Here is a 17,114-nt window from a genome sequence, read left to right as displayed (position 1 = left end):
CTAGTGGGTCATTGCCTGCATAAGATTCTCAACAAAATATAAAAAATTAACATTGTTTTATTTTATTTTTTTATTTGTCCAATAACATTTGAACCTGTGTATAAAGATGGTTGTAATTGCTAAGCATTTTATGGTATAATTTGTTCAACCTCTTGAATTAAAGCTTAAAATATGCACTTCAATTTCATCTTGATTGTTTCGTTTTAATTCTATTCTGGTGGAATATAGAGCCAAAATTATGAAAATTGTGTCAGCGTCCAAATATATATGGACCTAACTGTATATGGGATGTGTGGAGATCATTGTGTGGCATTTTAACTAGATCACAGCTCACAAAGTTTTATACAGAACCAAACTAAACAACTATCAACATGATGTTTGATTCTGTATAAAATTTTGTGAGCTGTGATCTAGTTAAAATGCCACACAATGATCTCCACATGCCACATGTTTGCCTTCAGGAGCAGATGAAAGCAGGAACAGGACTAAACCTCAGAACTACAGGTCAGCACACAAGAGCAGTGATCTGTGAGCATTTCCAATGTTTGATCATTGATAAAATAAGAAACAGCAGGTGGTGCTCCTCCTATAGTCAACCTAAGAGGAAAACTTCCATACGTATGAACAGACAGGTAGTGTGTGCATGAGGCCAGTTTTTGTCTAAAGCCGGAAACAGGTGCCAGCTGCTCCATTGTTCCTATTCCAGCACCACCCGTAGAGAAGCTGAGACACTTTAGGTTGAGTCGGGTCTAAGTTGTGAGCTAATCGGAGGAAGGAAGGGCTAAGAGGTGAATTCTTTGTTCTTCTGAGCTCCAGGAATCAGACATTGAATTTAGATTTGAAACATTTAAGTTTACTATTAAGTACCTTGATTTACTACTTTCAGGTTTAACAGTTCCATAAGTGAAAGACTTTCCCACTCTTCATGTGATTTTAAAGAATTAGGATTGTATGAGAACAGCTGACCAAGGTTCTTATTTTTATTATGTTTCGCTGACATAAAAATGAATAAAAATTGTATAAACACATTTTAAAAATCAACACACAAAAAATTACTAACACTTCAAAATTAAAACAGAAAATAAAAACTATAATAATATCACCATAATACTAAAAACAACACTAGCAGACAAATAAACACACACACACAATTTAATGAGAAATTAATTTAACTTTAATTTATAGAAAATAGGTCTTGTCTTTGTCCAGCAAAAAAGCACAACATATTATTGTTGACATCATTATCCTCATCATCATCATCAATCTTTACATGTATATTAGTTTGGCTAGTGTGAGTCCTCAACCTGCTTGGACTCTCAGCAACTATAATACACCATTAAAATCATGAAATGGTCTCTCAAAAATAAGTATCATTAAGACGATACACAGAGAGGCTAGTCCTCTGCAAATTTTATTCTTATTACTTAAATAGGCTCCAGGCCTTTTAAATTAGTACGTTAACATACTGAATAACTGGTAAATAAACAACTAAGAGGTTATATTTGAGTTTTTACATTCTGGTTATTCTGTTATCTTCTTAAATAGGAAACAGAATATAGTACAAACACCAGAAAAAAATCTATGAACAAATAAGAGCAATACTTTTGGGCAAAACAAAATAATAAATAAAATGACATCATATTAATTAAAACAAAAATCATACAAATGTCTGTTCTCTCAAACATGCTTAATTCCTTCTTTACACTTCCTTTCTTCTTTATCTATCTATCTTTCTTATCTTTCCCACTTTCTTGCAGAATTCCATATATTCTATCATTTTTTACCTTCATTCAGCACTTGCACCTCAAATCTGAACTCCAAATAAATGCCTTCACACTTTGCCACAAACCATCTTTGTCATAACAGCAAACAGAAACAAAACAAATTACATTTAATTCCATATCTATTAAAGTATTTTCAAATAACATGCTTTGTTTTCATCAAGCCCTATATGGATGATGATTGTTTAGGATCTTGTCATAATACTCTTATATCCCCCAAGAGAAACAATTACCATCTGAATAGGGCCATATATAGTTTTTGACAATGATTTTAACCATTTTTCCTGCCACAGAAAAAGTGGCCAATATGACAACAAAGTAACTGATTAAATAGCATGAGGAAAATAAAGAATGCAAATCAAAATAAATAAAAATATTTTAACAAATAATAAAGATAGTAGTCAGCACATCTAGTGCAGGAGTGCTGCATTCTTGGAAGACTACATTCATTGGTACATTTATAGTCAAGCTGTCCTCGAAGGCAGCACTCCACCTCTTTAAACGCTTTACAATACTGTTTTATAGATCCATCAATCTTCAGCCTAAATCTTCAGTTTAGATCTTGACCTATCTGCAGAAAGAGCATATAGCAACAGTGCCTGAGATGTTTCGACATGCCTCTTAGCAAGCTTGTAGCAGGGTGGGTCCAGGTTGGTACGGGTCAGCCAGAACCTTGTAGCGGATCTTGGTGTTGGTGATTGCGCCGTGTTTCTGTCTCAGGTGAAGCCTCAGCTGGCTCTTATGACGGAAGTGCAGGTGACAGTTCTCACACTGGAAGAAAAGATTAGAGCAGAGAGTGCGATTTCAACATCATTTTGCAGTATGGAGGTATGTAGTTGTATATATACATATTTGTTCAAATATAACTGACGCTGTAAGGCTTCTCTCCAGTGTGGATACGCAGGTGGCTCTTCAGAGTCTGCAGGTGGCGGAAACGTGTTCCACAGGTGTTACATGGGTATGGCTTTTCCCCAGTGTGGATCAGAACATGAGCACGCAGGTGAGCTACCTACAACACGCATACACACATTTTACAAGAACATCATTTTAGTTTAACTCTTTTTCAACAAGATAGATAAAAAAGGAAAAAGACAATAAATCAACATTTATTTTGACATATGTATGCATGTGTGATAATTATATATAAGAAACCCTCTGCACCTACATATACTCAAGAATATATTTTAAATGCTTGAAAATAAGAATGATACATGCGATTCTGTGCAGATGTACCTGGACAAATCTGGCTCCGCATGTGTCGCAGCGGTAGGGCTTTTCTCCAGAGTGGATGCGGGAATGAGTCTTTAAATTTGCAGGCCGGTTGAACTGTGCTCCACACACATTACAGCGGTAAGGCTTGTCTCCTGAGTCAGCGGAAGCATAAAAGAGTGAAATGAATGAGAAAGAGGTCAGAGCTAGTAATAATACATTTAAATGTATAATTACAATATATTATGTTTCATATAATGCCTTTAAAAGAACCTTCTCAAAGTGCTTTACATAATAAAAACAATAATACAAACATATACATGAAACTACATAAAAAACAAAATAAAGAAGTTATCAAGTAAGATTTAAAAATACTAAGTGACTTGCTTCACATATCGCAACTGGAAGTAGATTCCACAACTTAATTTGTATATAAGTAGGTCACATAGTTCAGCCAACATTATCTGTTGAGTCAGCAGCCTCACCTGAGCAGGAGGATTTTGTGTTTATGGCTTGATTTACAGGGGACCTGAGCTGTGTAGAGAGGTTCTCAAACTTGATTGAGTGTTGGCCCAGTAAATGACTCTGATTGGCAATTTGGGTACAAATATAAGGACTGCAGAGACCTTTTAAAAATGAAGAGGATAAGATCAGTCTGTGAACTTTTGTAGCACATCTATTCAGAGTAAAGCTAAGAGATGTTCACTCACCTTTATCCTCACTGATCGAAAGGGGCAGGGGCTGCAAACTGCTGTCCACAACATGATGGGGACTAAAATATATTTTTTGCTGTGATGTGTTATATGGAAGAGACAAGGTTTTCCTAGAGGAAACAGAACAATGGTCAATACATTACATTGAAAATTTTTGTTAATTCCTTAATAACAATATATTATTAAACAGTTACGTCAGAAGTTCTTTAATCAATTAAGTCAGGGGTGTCCAAACTCGGTCCTGGAGGGCTGGTGTCCTGCAGAGTTTAGCTCTTACTAGGCATACTAGAAGCTTCCATGCAAGTTGGAGCTCAACTCTGCAGGACACCGGCCCTCCAGGACCGAGTTTGGACAGCCCTGAATTAAGTGAAAAGGGCCAAAACATACCTATTATTCAGACCAGGCTCCTCCCCTGTCCAAATGTTATTCGTTGTCTTAGATGAGACTTCCATCCTATCGTTGTCAATAGAAGCATAGCTTTGCGGCTGCTGCTCCTCTTCAGGCCCCTCCTCCTTTATAGGTGTGGCACAGAGAGGATTGAGGACAATATACTTGTACTTCTTCCAGTTACAGGCCTTTGGGTCAGGAGCAGGCTTGGATTCAGATCGCTTCTGTAAGGAGGAAATATTGTAATTAGTAAATACTAATTTATTAAGGCTCAGCAAAACATTGAAGATTTACATTAAAGCATAAAGAAAAACAAATTCTGAAATGTTTAATGCAGTCTCCATGGATTGAAAGCAATTTGCATATATTGCTACACACTACCTTTCTAACAGTTTGGGTTTGGTAAGAAGTTTTTTTAAGTTTTTTTTAAAGTAGTCTCTTATGCTCAGCAAGGTTGCATTTATTTGATCAAAAACACAGGAAAAATGGTAATGCTGTGAAAATATTATTACAATTTAAAATAACTGTTTTAATCTATTTTAAAATGTAAATGGCAAAGCTAAATTTTCAGCAACCATTAATCCAGTCTTTGTCACATGATCCTTCAGAAGTCATTACTGAGAATTTACTGGCCCCAAATTTTTGCAAGGTAGAGTTCATATAAACAAACACACCTTTAACTGGGGAGACAGACTGCAGCCACTGGACTCAGCAGGTGAGTTGGGCTGCCCGCTGGAATGGGAAGGACTGTCTGGGGATGGTGTGGATGGGGTTGCAGGAGAAGATTCCTCTAATTTTAGGGTCTGAGACTTGGGGATAGCAATCAGGCAAGTTTCTAGATCTGGCGAGGCAAAGCTTTCACTTGGAACCCTGTAGATACAGTCAATGAATTGTATGCCTTTTTGATAACAATTTTTTGAGATAGGATACAGTTGAAGCATCAAATGCAATTCAAATACTTATTATTAGACCTTCCCTCCATAACCCTTTTACCTGGCTCGGTCTGGGATGGGATCTTCTGCCTCAGCGGTAGGCCTGGAGGGTGAGGAGAAGATGGTGGGATGAGCAGGTGGTGACCTTCCACCGAGGGGTGCTCTGGGGGCTGGCTCCATCAAAGAAGGACTCACAGAGATCCTTTCACTGCAGAGAAAAGAAAAAACTTTCAGTCTGTACAGTTGGGTGAAGTTGAAGTTGGGTGTTCTGACACTTTAATTGCTAATATTTTATTTTAAAGTACTAATATGTACCATTTAGAGCAGGGGTGCAACCCTAATTAAACACACCTGATCCAGCTAATTAAGTCATTCAAGCTTATTTGAAAACTAGATGGTTTGTGTGTTGGAGTAGGGTTGAAACAAAACTCTGCAGGGCTGCAGCCCTCCAGGAACTGAGTTTGACACCCCTGATGTAGAGGTACATAAAATACAAAGATGTGCCTTTCAGCTTTTGTATCTTAGGCTACTGCCTCTGTGACAGCTTTGTACCTTTTTCTAAGAAATAACAGGGAATGTTTTCTGGCAAAGTTCAGACATTTTTTTTCGACTGCAGTGTTCTGCTACCTCCTCTGCCTTGGTCTTCATTCTCACCTGTGAATAAATGCTCGGCAGGTGTCAGCGACATGCTCCATCTGCAGATAGGTAGCAGAGGCGAGCACGCCAGATACTGTCCGGGGCGTGAGAGGGAGGCAGGAGGTGTACATGAAGTCCAGCAGCAGGGACACGCTGCATGCGTCCAGCCCCTCTGGCAGAGTGAGAGAAAACCCCTGCTCACTGCCAGCACCGGCCGCTCGACGAGAGAAGAGAGTGTAGAAGAATCCACTGTGGAAAACACATGTTTATTTAGGTGCAAGAAAAGGTAACGAAACATGCACTGCAAAAACGGCTTATCTTACTTAGTAAGCCTATTTTTGTCTTGTTTCGACTCACAACTATCTAAAAAACCTTAAATTAAGATGCATTTACTAGATAAGCAAAATGACGTAAGATATTTAGTCTTGTTTCCAGGGGAAAAAACTAAACTAAGTGCATTTTGCTTAAAATAAGTAAAATACTCGTTAAGAATATTTTACTTACCCCACTGGCAGATAATTTTACTTATTTTAAGCAAAATGCACATAATGTAGTTTTTCCCCTGGAAACAAGACTAAATATCTTACGTCACTTTGCTTATAAATTTTTAGATATTTTTTGGACTATATAGAAACAAGACAAAATTTGTAATCCACACTGCAAAAAAGGCTTATCTTACTTAGTATTTTTATTTTAAAATAATTGAATGTAGAAACAGTGAAAGATCTTAAGACAAACAAAGAAACAAAGTTTCAGCTGACTAAAAACAAACAAAAAATTGCATTTACTGTGATACAATACACTTGTGAGACAAAAGATGTGCCGCAGGCAGAATATGATCTCATGCAGGAGTGAGCTAATGTCTTCAGACAAAGACAAATCTTGGCACAAACAGGAAAACAGGCCGAGGGGGGCCGGAAAGAAGACGTGAGGGAGGGTGGGAGAAAGTGAATGACTGTACATCATGGCACTCCCTGTTGACCAACCTGCATGCGATGAGCACGGCGCAGTGGGCACGCAGCCTGGCAGTGCCTACAAGCAGCGTGGCATCTGTAAGGATGTCCCGATGCCGCAGTTCATTTAAGTTCAGCAACACATCGTTGGAGTGACGGGTGAACTCCTTAATGTAGCCTTTCACCTCCATCACATGGGCGGCTGCAGCGTGCTCAGAGGAGCTTCGGTATCCCTCTTCCATTTGCATTAATTTTTCTGTTGGATAAAGGATATATAAATAAAATATGCATTGGTATTTATAAATAATATTATAATTTAATATGTATATTTAACAAAATTATATATATATATATATATATATACTTAACTAAAGTCAACTAATATTTAAAGGTATTTTTAAAATTTTATTTTAATTTGTATATTTATCAAATATTAAAAATATAAACCAAAAGTTAATTAAATAACAATATGGTCTAGTCAAATTAATTATGGTCCTGTGAAGCTTTTTCAGAAAATATGCTGACAAAGAAAACAATACCTGACAAAGATGATGAAATGAGATTCAAAAGTGTATATTTGGGGAGGCCAGCTCCCTACTCGTACCTGCCATCAAAAGAACAAAGAAAATAAATAATTCTAACTTGCATGCATCAAATAAAACAACTTTAAAATAAAATGTCATTTTCTAAACAACATCATTGATACAACTTCACATCTGCAGGTGTCAGAAGTATTCTGCAAAACTGAAATATCATAAACAATATAAGTGTGATGCACTGAGTATTGCGTTAGTCCAGTTAGTAGTGAAAGTCTAATGGGTAAAGTAAATTTAAGTAAATCTTTATAAAAAAAAAATCATAAAATTACTAAATTCCACACCACCTTTAGCAAATGCATTGTAATAATTCAGAGTCAAAAATATAACAAAAATATATTCATTCATCGCATTTTGCCTGCAAAGGGCCTCCTCCCGTAAAAACGATGAAACCTCATTCATAACACCTTTTTAGCTGAGTAAGGATCCATCAAAGACACATTTTACATGTGGTTTGAGCATAACAATCAAAAAGCATCACATTTATGAGTAACTGAATGGAAATGTGAATTCATATGCTAAAAATAAAACATCTATAAAAATGCATAAAAAAAGATTTAATGGGAAAACTCACCCCGACCAGCAGGGACGAGAACACACACCACCCTGTTCTTACAGCTTCTCTACTCTGATCCCAGCTGCACACACACGCTCTAACCTCCCTCACTCAAATGTGTCTCTAAAAACTGACCAGTCTGACCTAGGAGAGAGTATCCTTTATAACACTGTGCAGGAAGTCTCATTCAGTCAGGGTGTTTATTTCCTGTGTTAGTAGAAGCTGCCTTTTCACACTGCTCCTGGGTCAGTTTTGTAGCATTTCTTATAATGACCGAGGTCCGGATCTAGATGGTCTCTGATCAGGGGAAAGAAACACGAAGCCAAATCCCCCTATGCTGCCCACGCGCTGGAAGCTCAGTGGGAAAAGGCTCCAGGCCCCCGTGTGTCAGTATTTATAGTTGTGTATTAGAGCTCTTTTATGTTTAATGATGACAGGAAAGTGGGTATAGAGTGCTTTTTTATGCATGTTGTGTGCGTTTTGCAAATGTTTGTGTGGAACTGAAGAATTCAGGGAATGTAGGTTTGTGTGTTAGAGTGTGTAGGGTGTGTTGGCCTGCGTGAGCTTATGAGCATTGTCAATGGGTCAGATGTCCTGTCAACACTGTCCAGGAGTTCAGCTAACCAAAGCAAACATGCATGACCCAGTCTCTGTCCAGGACAAGGGAAACGATCTCAGAGGAAGTTTTTGCAAATACATCAACTTTGTCATAAGAATTCATCTGACAAGCTTGTCTTTTATGGAGTGAGAGCGATGACAAGGCAAAATAAGATTGAGTAGAACTGTGCAATCTAATGCTGCAGAATACATTTTTAAATTAATCTGGCAAACTTAAAACCATAGTCAGAGCTAAATTTATAATGTGCATAATATATGCACAATGTGTATTGTGAAATATTAAAATATCTAAAAACTCATGTGATAACAAAGCTGAATTTCAGCATCATTACTCCAGGCTTCAGTGTCACTTAATGTTTAATACTTTTGTTGAAATGGTGATTTTTTTTTTTCATCAAGATTCTTTGATGAATAGGAAGTTCAAAGAAACAGCGTTTATTTCAACAATTGGTCCCACTTTATATTAGGTGGCCTTAACTACTATGTACTTACATTTAAATTATACCATTTGATACAATGCACTTATTGTGTACATACATGTTTTTACATTGTACTTATATTTTTAAAAATACCTATATGTAGTTACATCTTTAATTACATTTATAATTACACTGTTGACCCATCCCTTACACCTTATCCCACCCTTAAACCTACCCATACCACCAAACCTGTATCCCACCTCAATAGCAGCATAAGTGTTTTGCAATACAATATGACCACAATAAGTACATTGTACTTATCTTTTGATGTAAGTACATAGTAGTTAAGGCCACCTAATATAAAGTGTGACCCAACAATTTTGTAGCAAAGTAAATGTCTTTGCTGACACTTGATCAATTGAATGCATCCTTGCTAAATTAAAGTATTATTTCTGTATATTGGAATTCTGAAAATATAATAATATCATTATTTTTTTAAAACATTCAACTTAAAGTAATTAATTACAGGGGTAATGACAAAATAATAAATTCATTTATTTATATATCAGCTATATCCAACAAAATTCCAACTTTTTAGTCTCAACTTTTAACAGCTTTTTACATAATTTTATCCACAAATGTAAATTAGAAAATGCTTAGCCAAAAAAATATATCCATATCTCCATGACTGTATAGCACAAACTTTGCACCAAAGTCTAAACTTAACTCAACTTAATCAACTTCAGTACGTTGAGGATACATTAGTAATCTAAGTAGGCCATCTGAAACGAGTCTGGAGAGTTAATTTCCTAAAAGTAATTTAGAATGGACTGATTGAACCAGGTTGCACAGTAAACATGGCTTAAACAAAGGGCACGACCTTAGTTCAGACCAAAGATAAGCAACTCAGTGAATGCAGCCAGGTCAGCAGGTACAGCCAAATTAGGCCTCACCTGCCTCTCTCAAGGGTTGCCGGAAACCTCTGTCTGGCTTCCTGTGACAGGAGAGTGTGTGTGTGCGCTTCTGGAAGCTTGCTATGGGCAATGAGCGGAAGGAAATAGGAGAGTTAAAAAAAAAAAGTGATATGGGTGATATCCCTCTCTCACGACCGAAAAACAACTGAGCGACACCTAGCGAAATGCAGCCTGCAGATGTGCAGGAACTATGGAACCCCCACCCCCCCACCCCCCCACACTCCACCACACTCCACAGCCCCCCCTTAAAGCTTCCTGTGAGACACACACAATTACACACACACACAGAGCCAGAGACGGGGATGAAACGCCTGCGCAGGACATCCGTCAATAAAGCAGGCAGGAGAATGAGACAGGGGATATGGGGGCCCGTGTAGGTCTCCAGTAGCTCAAAAACAAGCGGAAAGTTACCTCACCTTCTTCACTCACGGTTCATGGAGAGTTTGGAGGGAAAACTTACCAATGGGCATAAAGACACAGACAATTAAGACTATATGAAATTTTGCTCTTTAATATGGTTCAGATTCTTTTCCTTCCTTTTTTTTTTTCATGCACAAGGCAATGATTGCTTTAACTTGCAATGGCTATTGGCCAGTATAAGGCTATAGATTATTTTAGTTTATTGCTATCAGCTGATATTTAATTGAGCATAGACATTTACACTTTTAGATTACCTTTGAGATCATTACATGCACAAAAAAAGAAAAAATAGAACACTAGTAATTTAATAACACCGAAGACTGTAGTAATAGATGCTCAAATGATTAAAAATATAACAATTCTTTTAAATTGTAATAACATTTCATATAACATACTGTTTTTGCTTAATTTTTGGCAACCCATTAAAAAAAATTTAAAATGTACAAAACTTTAAGAAAATAATAATACAGCTAAATATTGTTCACATTTAATCATTTAAATTTAGTTCACTTTTTCATTGTCCACCAGGCAATAGTGGCTTAAAATTGCATAACATATTAGTATGGCCAGAATTCAATTTTGTTTTATTTTGATTGCCTAGCCATCATTGAACATTCATATTTAGAAACACTAATAATTTTAATAACACTGTTGAATGTAATATTTAACATATCTCAAAACAAATATCCATTTTCAACAATGGACATTATAATGCTGTGATACCCAAATCAACTTGCAGCATTGAAAACGAATGATTTAAAACACTACAAATAAGCCACTTGCTGATAGATAATGGCTCGTGAATGAATGAGCACAACCATCTCAAGCATTCAGATCATTTTATTAAAATAAAGATAAATATTTTGATGTTACATGTGAAGTATATTTTAGTAGGCTATAATATACTGGTCATGTGTAGAATCTATTATACTGTTCAGAAAATGTTTAATATATAACGTACTTAAAATTAGAACTAAATCAATTACAAATGAAAATAACTAAAACCAAATACATGCAAATGATTTGAAATTTCTCAAATTTCAGTCAGTTTCTTAAATTAAAGTGAAATGGATCAAAATTCTCCTTTACATCAAGTAATAATTCCAGCCATCATAAAACAGCATATAAGTGTTGAGCTTTGAGAAGTTATTATGCAATTACTGAATTCGTCCTTTGTTTGTGTTGAAACATGCACCGTGTTTGTTAATGCGAGTCGGAAGTATCTTTTAGATGAGGGTGCTGAGTGCGTGTGTGTGTCCTTGTGTTCCTATTTGTTTTGATGCTGACTGGATCAATTGTGTCTTTGGTGCTAGGGGAAAAGAGAGAGAGAGAAAAAACAACAGAAGAAAAAACACAGAGAAGGAGATGTGAGTTTAGGCGACTTCCAGGCATTGTGCGAGCTACGGAAGAGAGGGGGCGGCCGAGGAAAAGTGAGACCATTACTAAACGAGCTCGGCCAGTTAGCGGAAACCATACAGTCTGTCAGACTGGCAGTAGTACCGTTTTATAGATCAGATCCTCAGAGCTGCGTGCCTCAGCTAGTGTCCGGCAGCACGGCCGGAGTGGGCTGGGACCACTGCATTGTGATTCTCAGAGCTGCTGGGACTCTCTAATGAGTTTTTATGTAGCTGCAGCCTACTTGAGTCACTGTTTCTGCTTTCTAAAAAGCATGAATCACAGAATGAAAAGGTGGAATAATGTTGTTCTGAAAAAGATACACTGAAGATTAAAAATTTTGAAGAAGTTCAACCAAAAATGAATGACTTTCTTTCACAAAAGATTATATTTTGAAAAACGTCTTTCTTTTTTGCTTATAAAGTGCAAGTCAGTGGGGTCCATACCATATGACATACATATTAACTGTATTTATAAGGAGCAGAAACAATGAGTGTACTTTCAATAAACTGCCTCTTCCTGTTGAAACTGAGAGATTTGGACATATAAGGACATGCTTTGAGCTCGTCTGGTGTGGAGTATGGATGAAGGGGGTTGTTTGTCCTCTTGAGGAAGGTGGAAGAAGGTGGGGACATGGACAAAAATGGACAATGAAGAAATTAGGATGTACTGAAACGGATCACAGGTTGAGACTGAGCCATATGCAAAAGAAAATTCATATGCATGCACATTATGGTTCAAAAGTTTTGGGTCTGTAAGTTTTTTTTTTAATGCTTTCTGATTGAAGTCTCTTATGCTCACCAAGGCTGCATTTATTTGATCAAAAATGCAATAAAAAGCTGTAATACTGTGAAATAATGTTTTAAAATCATTTAAAATTGTTGTTTTCTATTTGAATATATTTTTAAAATGTCATTTATTCCTGTGATGCAAAGCTGAATTTTCAGCATTGTTACTCCAGTCTTCAGTGTCACATGATCCTTCAGAAATAATTCTAATATGCTGATTTGGTGCTCATGAAACATTTATTTTTTATCATTTATTTATTTTATTTAACAGTTGTGCTTCTTAATATTTTTGTGGAAAACATGAAACATGATAAAATGACCTTTATTATAAATCTTATATATTTATCTTAATATTAAAAATGATTCATTTCTTTGTTAAAAAATAATATATGTAATAAATAAACCATATATGAGCCAGAAATTATTAACATTCCAAACACCAGAAATCTTGACGTAGATGCTCCCTGTATATGAGAACAATGTTTCTCTCAAAATGCTGTGCCAGGATCATTAGATGAGCAGCCAAATAATCAAGATGTTTTGCTGAATTGTCTGCAGCTAAAAATGTGTAAGATATTTCAGGTCATGAGTTACCTCTTTCATAACCAGCACATGGCTATTCATAGAACCTAATGCAACATTAAGAATTATCAGCAGAAGATCTAAGAAAAACCCCCACAATCAACAATACCCTATTCATATCGCTGTCAGCAAGTATTTTTGCAGCAAGTATTTTTGAAGAAAACTATGCCAAGAGCAAACTTTTGTAGTATTACGTCTTTAGTGAATTAGTGAAGTGAAGTGACATACTGCCAAGTATGGTGACCCATACTCGGAATTCGAAAAGAAAATTTAGAAAATTTTTAGAAAATTCTTTAGAAAATGTTACTAAAATTAAATTAATAAGAAATAGTATGTGTTACATGAAGTAGTCACAGTTTTTGTTCCTATATGAAATTACACAGAAATGAGTTCATAATGTGATACAGAAGTAACCATTGCCTATATATATATATATATATATATTATATACAGCTGCATCTCAAAAAATTTGAATATCTTGAAAAACTGCATTTTTTTGTAACTTATTTCAAAAAGTGAAATTTTCATATATATTTTAGATTCATTACATGTAATGTAAGACATTTCAAAAGTTTTTTGTTTTAATTTTGATGATTACAGCTCATGAAAGTCAAAATATCCTAAAATCAAGCACAGTGATATCATGGTCAGCAAAGCACTTGGAAGTGGTTTTGGCAGTGTGGGCAGGTGCTAAAATCCTGCTGGAAAAGGAAATCAGCATCTCCATAAAGCTTGTCAGCAGAAGGAAGCATGAAGTACTCTAAAATTTCCTGGTAGATGGCTGCGTTGCCTGTGGACTTCAGAAAACACAGTGGACCAACACCAGCAGATGACATGGCAGCCCAAATCATCACTGACTGTGGAAACTTCACACTGGACTTCAAGCAACATGGATTCTGTGCCTCTCCACTCTTCCTCCAGACTCTGGGACCTTGATTTCCAAATGAAATGCAAAATTTAAATTTATCTGAAAAGAGGACTTTGGACCGCTGAGCAACAGTCCAGTTCTTTTTCTCCACAGCCCAGGTAAGACGCTTCTGACGTTGTCTCTGGTTCAGAAGTGGCTTGGTAGCCCTTTTCCTGAAGACGTCTGAGCGTGGCGACTCTTGATGCACTGACTCCAGCTTCAGTCCACTCCTTGTGAAGCTCTCCCAAGTGTTTGAATCAGCTTCGCTTGACAGTATTCTCAAGCTTGGGGTCATCCCTGTTGCTTGTGCACCTTTTCCTACCCAAAGTCTTCCTTCCAGTCAACTTTGTATTTAATATGCTTTGATACAGCACTCTGTGAACAGCCACACCTTTCAGTAATGACCCTCTGTGACTTACCTTCTTTGTGGAGGGCATCAATGATCGTCTTCTGGACCATTGCCAAGTCAGCAGTCTTCTCCATTATTGTGGTTTCAAAGAACAAGAGATACCCTGAATTTATACTGTAGATATGGTCGTTTAATGAAACTCAAATGTAAATATTCTAATATTTTGAGATACTGATTTTTGACTTTCATGAGCTGTAACCTCTAATCATCAAAATTAAAGCAAAAAAACTTTGGAAATGTCTTACTTTACATGTTATGTTCTTCACGATATTCTAATTTTTTGAGATGCACCTGTATATATAAGTATATATAAATGCCTAATCAACTTTCCCAAATGGTTCGTTTCTAATGGGAGTCTAAAACTTATTTAATTGTAGGAAGTACACTGATCATACCCAGATACTAGAATCAATTAATATTCTTTTAGACTGCTCACATGAAGACCATTAATTCCCACTTCTTCTATAAATACCAGACATCTCTTTATGAAGAGCAGCAATGAGAGTGACCAACCTGATCAACACCTATGGGAAATACTTTGAATGTATGGTCAGAATTTAATGGTCAGCTCTATTGTTATAGTGCAAATTTTCTAGAAAGCGACTTTGCAGCCTACCTCTCTGAGAGATGGTGTGAGGAGGTGAATGTTATGAACTCTGTGGGTATCTGATCCTGATCTTGTCTTGGTAGTAAGTAACCTTGGAAGCAGAAAATCTGAAGGAGAAAGAGGAGAGGAGAGACTCATGCTGGTTCAGGTCAGCCATTTCCTTTCAAGAGCCCTTGAGTTTAGTCTGATGGTCACGTAGAGTTTCAGAGAGCCAGATTCTGGAGATTTTCATGTGTTGGCCTGGAGGTGAGAGGGAAGATATTATCTAGGCAGGATGTTAAAGTGGAGCACAGAGTGGAAGTATCATTAAAAATCAATTTGTAATAATTAGTTATTTGTGAAACTAAACCTTAAAGTCTCACATAAGAGGCTGGTTCTGTTAATGGATTAAAATTGGATCCAAAAATTTATTGGTAACCTTTCTACATTTGTTATATTTTATATATTTTTATATTTATTATATCTATGGGTATATTTATGAATTATATTATACATTTATTATTGTATATTTATAATATTTGTATTGTATTAAATTAATTTTGTTTTGTTTTATTTTTTTTGGGGGGGGGGGGGGGGGTCTTTTGGGTGGCATTGGAAAACCAGTAGAGACCAACTAGATTTTCCATTGATCCAAACACAAGTAGCAGTAGAATTGGGAGAATAAAATAATATACATGCATGCTGTTATTCATACAAATTACAGTTTCTGTTATTAAACAGTTGCTTTAGCATTGGCTGATTTAATAAACATCAGGGGTTAAATAATAGATTCATCTATCAAAGTTCAACTGAAGACAGCTCAACATTCTGTTTCATTTTGAGAACAAGTGATATGCCTGGAATTAAGTTGCCCTAGGTGATAAATAAATCCCTCTTTCTCTCTCCCTTTACAGGACTGCCACCATATGTCATTCCAATATGGGACACACACAGCGGGTATCCCAAAATATGCTCCACAACACCCTGACATCTATGGCAAGCCAATTTAACATGTATTCTTTTAAACTAACTTTTTTTGTTACTAGCACTTATCTCTAAATTATTAATAAGTAATCCAATAGTGACTTTTTCAGTTTCACTAGTACTATTACTATTTAAATTATGTTATAGTTTACCAAATGTGACTACCAAATTATTAAAATTAGAATTTTAAAAATTCAACCTATCAAAATCTATCAAATGAATCACAAGTATTTATTTGTTACTTACTAGTATTTAATAATTTGCTACTAGTCTCTATTCCAAGAGTGACAAATTCGGTTGGGAATCGAAAATCAATTCCAATTCCAGAATCGGATACTTAAGATCAGGAATCGGATACTTGTTGTAAAATAAAAATTTCAATTCCACCCATCAATTCCTGTGTGGGCATCTTTTATTTTTAGCTGATGAAAAGGTGATAAAAAATGTATCATTAGTTCAACAGATTCACTCAAAAACACTCATTCATCCACTAATGAAACAAGTAAATCTTGAGTGAGTTTCTAAATCATTCCATTCATAAATTACATGAGATTTTGTCTAGTTGTGTAATATTTTTTCTTCAGAATTGTGAACTACAACCTCCATTTAAAAAAAAAACAAAAATCTCAATTTATCCAGAATCGTGCAGCTCTAGTTTGCACACAAACAACACTTAATCGAGACCAGTATTTATGTAGACGGCTGATTTTTATTCATGGTATTCAGCAGAAATTAAATGTTTTGCAAAAAGAGACACAAAATAAATACGTTTGATATCTAAATGTTTGACTTCATTTTTTTTAACCATATTGGAATCGACATTGGGAATCGATAAGAATCGGAATCGATAAGCAGAATTGGAATTCATAAAATTCAAATGATACCCAAACCTAGTGACACATAACTATTCAAAAGAATATTGCACATATTTGTCAAAAAGGCATTCAGATGTCACACAGCCGTTGGCCCCTATAATCATCGCCACCTTTCACCCCACTAGCGACGGCCCTGAACGTAACTTTATGAATAGTTAAAGCTGCAGTCCGTAACTTTTTGAGCAAATCCATAACCAGCCAGTGTTCAAAACTATCACTAAAACTATCATAAATTGGGCTTTAAATTCAAATAACTACAGAAAAATAAATATTTTAAATAAAACACATTCTATTCGCTTCTGAATTTCTTAATAGCACTTTAAAAATACTCTACTATAAGGTAAAAATAGACAGTGTAAAGGATAAATGTTAAATCAGCTTGCCATATGACGTC

At 35.9% G+C, this 17,114-nt stretch overlaps 1 protein-coding gene across 1 annotated transcript; it reads right to left on the bottom strand.

The window, feature by feature from the left end:
* Nucleotides 1-1,154: 1,154 nt before the first annotated feature.
* Nucleotides 1,155-7,899, bottom strand: LOC306870740 (B-cell CLL/lymphoma 6 member B protein-like). Its single transcript, XM_079418166.1, has 12 exons — nucleotides 7,782-7,899; nucleotides 7,151-7,215; nucleotides 6,645-6,867; nucleotides 5,677-5,907; nucleotides 5,084-5,230; nucleotides 4,765-4,960; nucleotides 4,091-4,314; nucleotides 3,701-3,813; nucleotides 3,476-3,616; nucleotides 3,015-3,145; nucleotides 2,653-2,790; nucleotides 1,155-2,552 (listed from the first exon to the last, which is right to left on the bottom strand). Exons 3-12 carry the CDS (start codon nucleotides 6,857-6,859, stop codon nucleotides 2,403-2,405), a joined length of 1,686 nt encoding a protein of 561 aa, XP_079274292.1. The 5' UTR covers nucleotides 6,860-6,867; nucleotides 7,151-7,215; nucleotides 7,782-7,899; the 3' UTR covers nucleotides 1,155-2,402.
* Nucleotides 7,900-17,114: the final 9,215 nt, after the last annotated feature.

The sequence above is a fragment of the Barbus barbus genome (genome assembly GCF_936440315.1).
Source record: "Barbus barbus genome assembly, chromosome: 1".
Lineage (NCBI taxonomy): Eukaryota > Metazoa > Chordata > Actinopteri > Cypriniformes > Cyprinidae > Barbus > Barbus barbus.
This window is presented reverse-complemented; position numbering and strand designations above follow the sequence as displayed.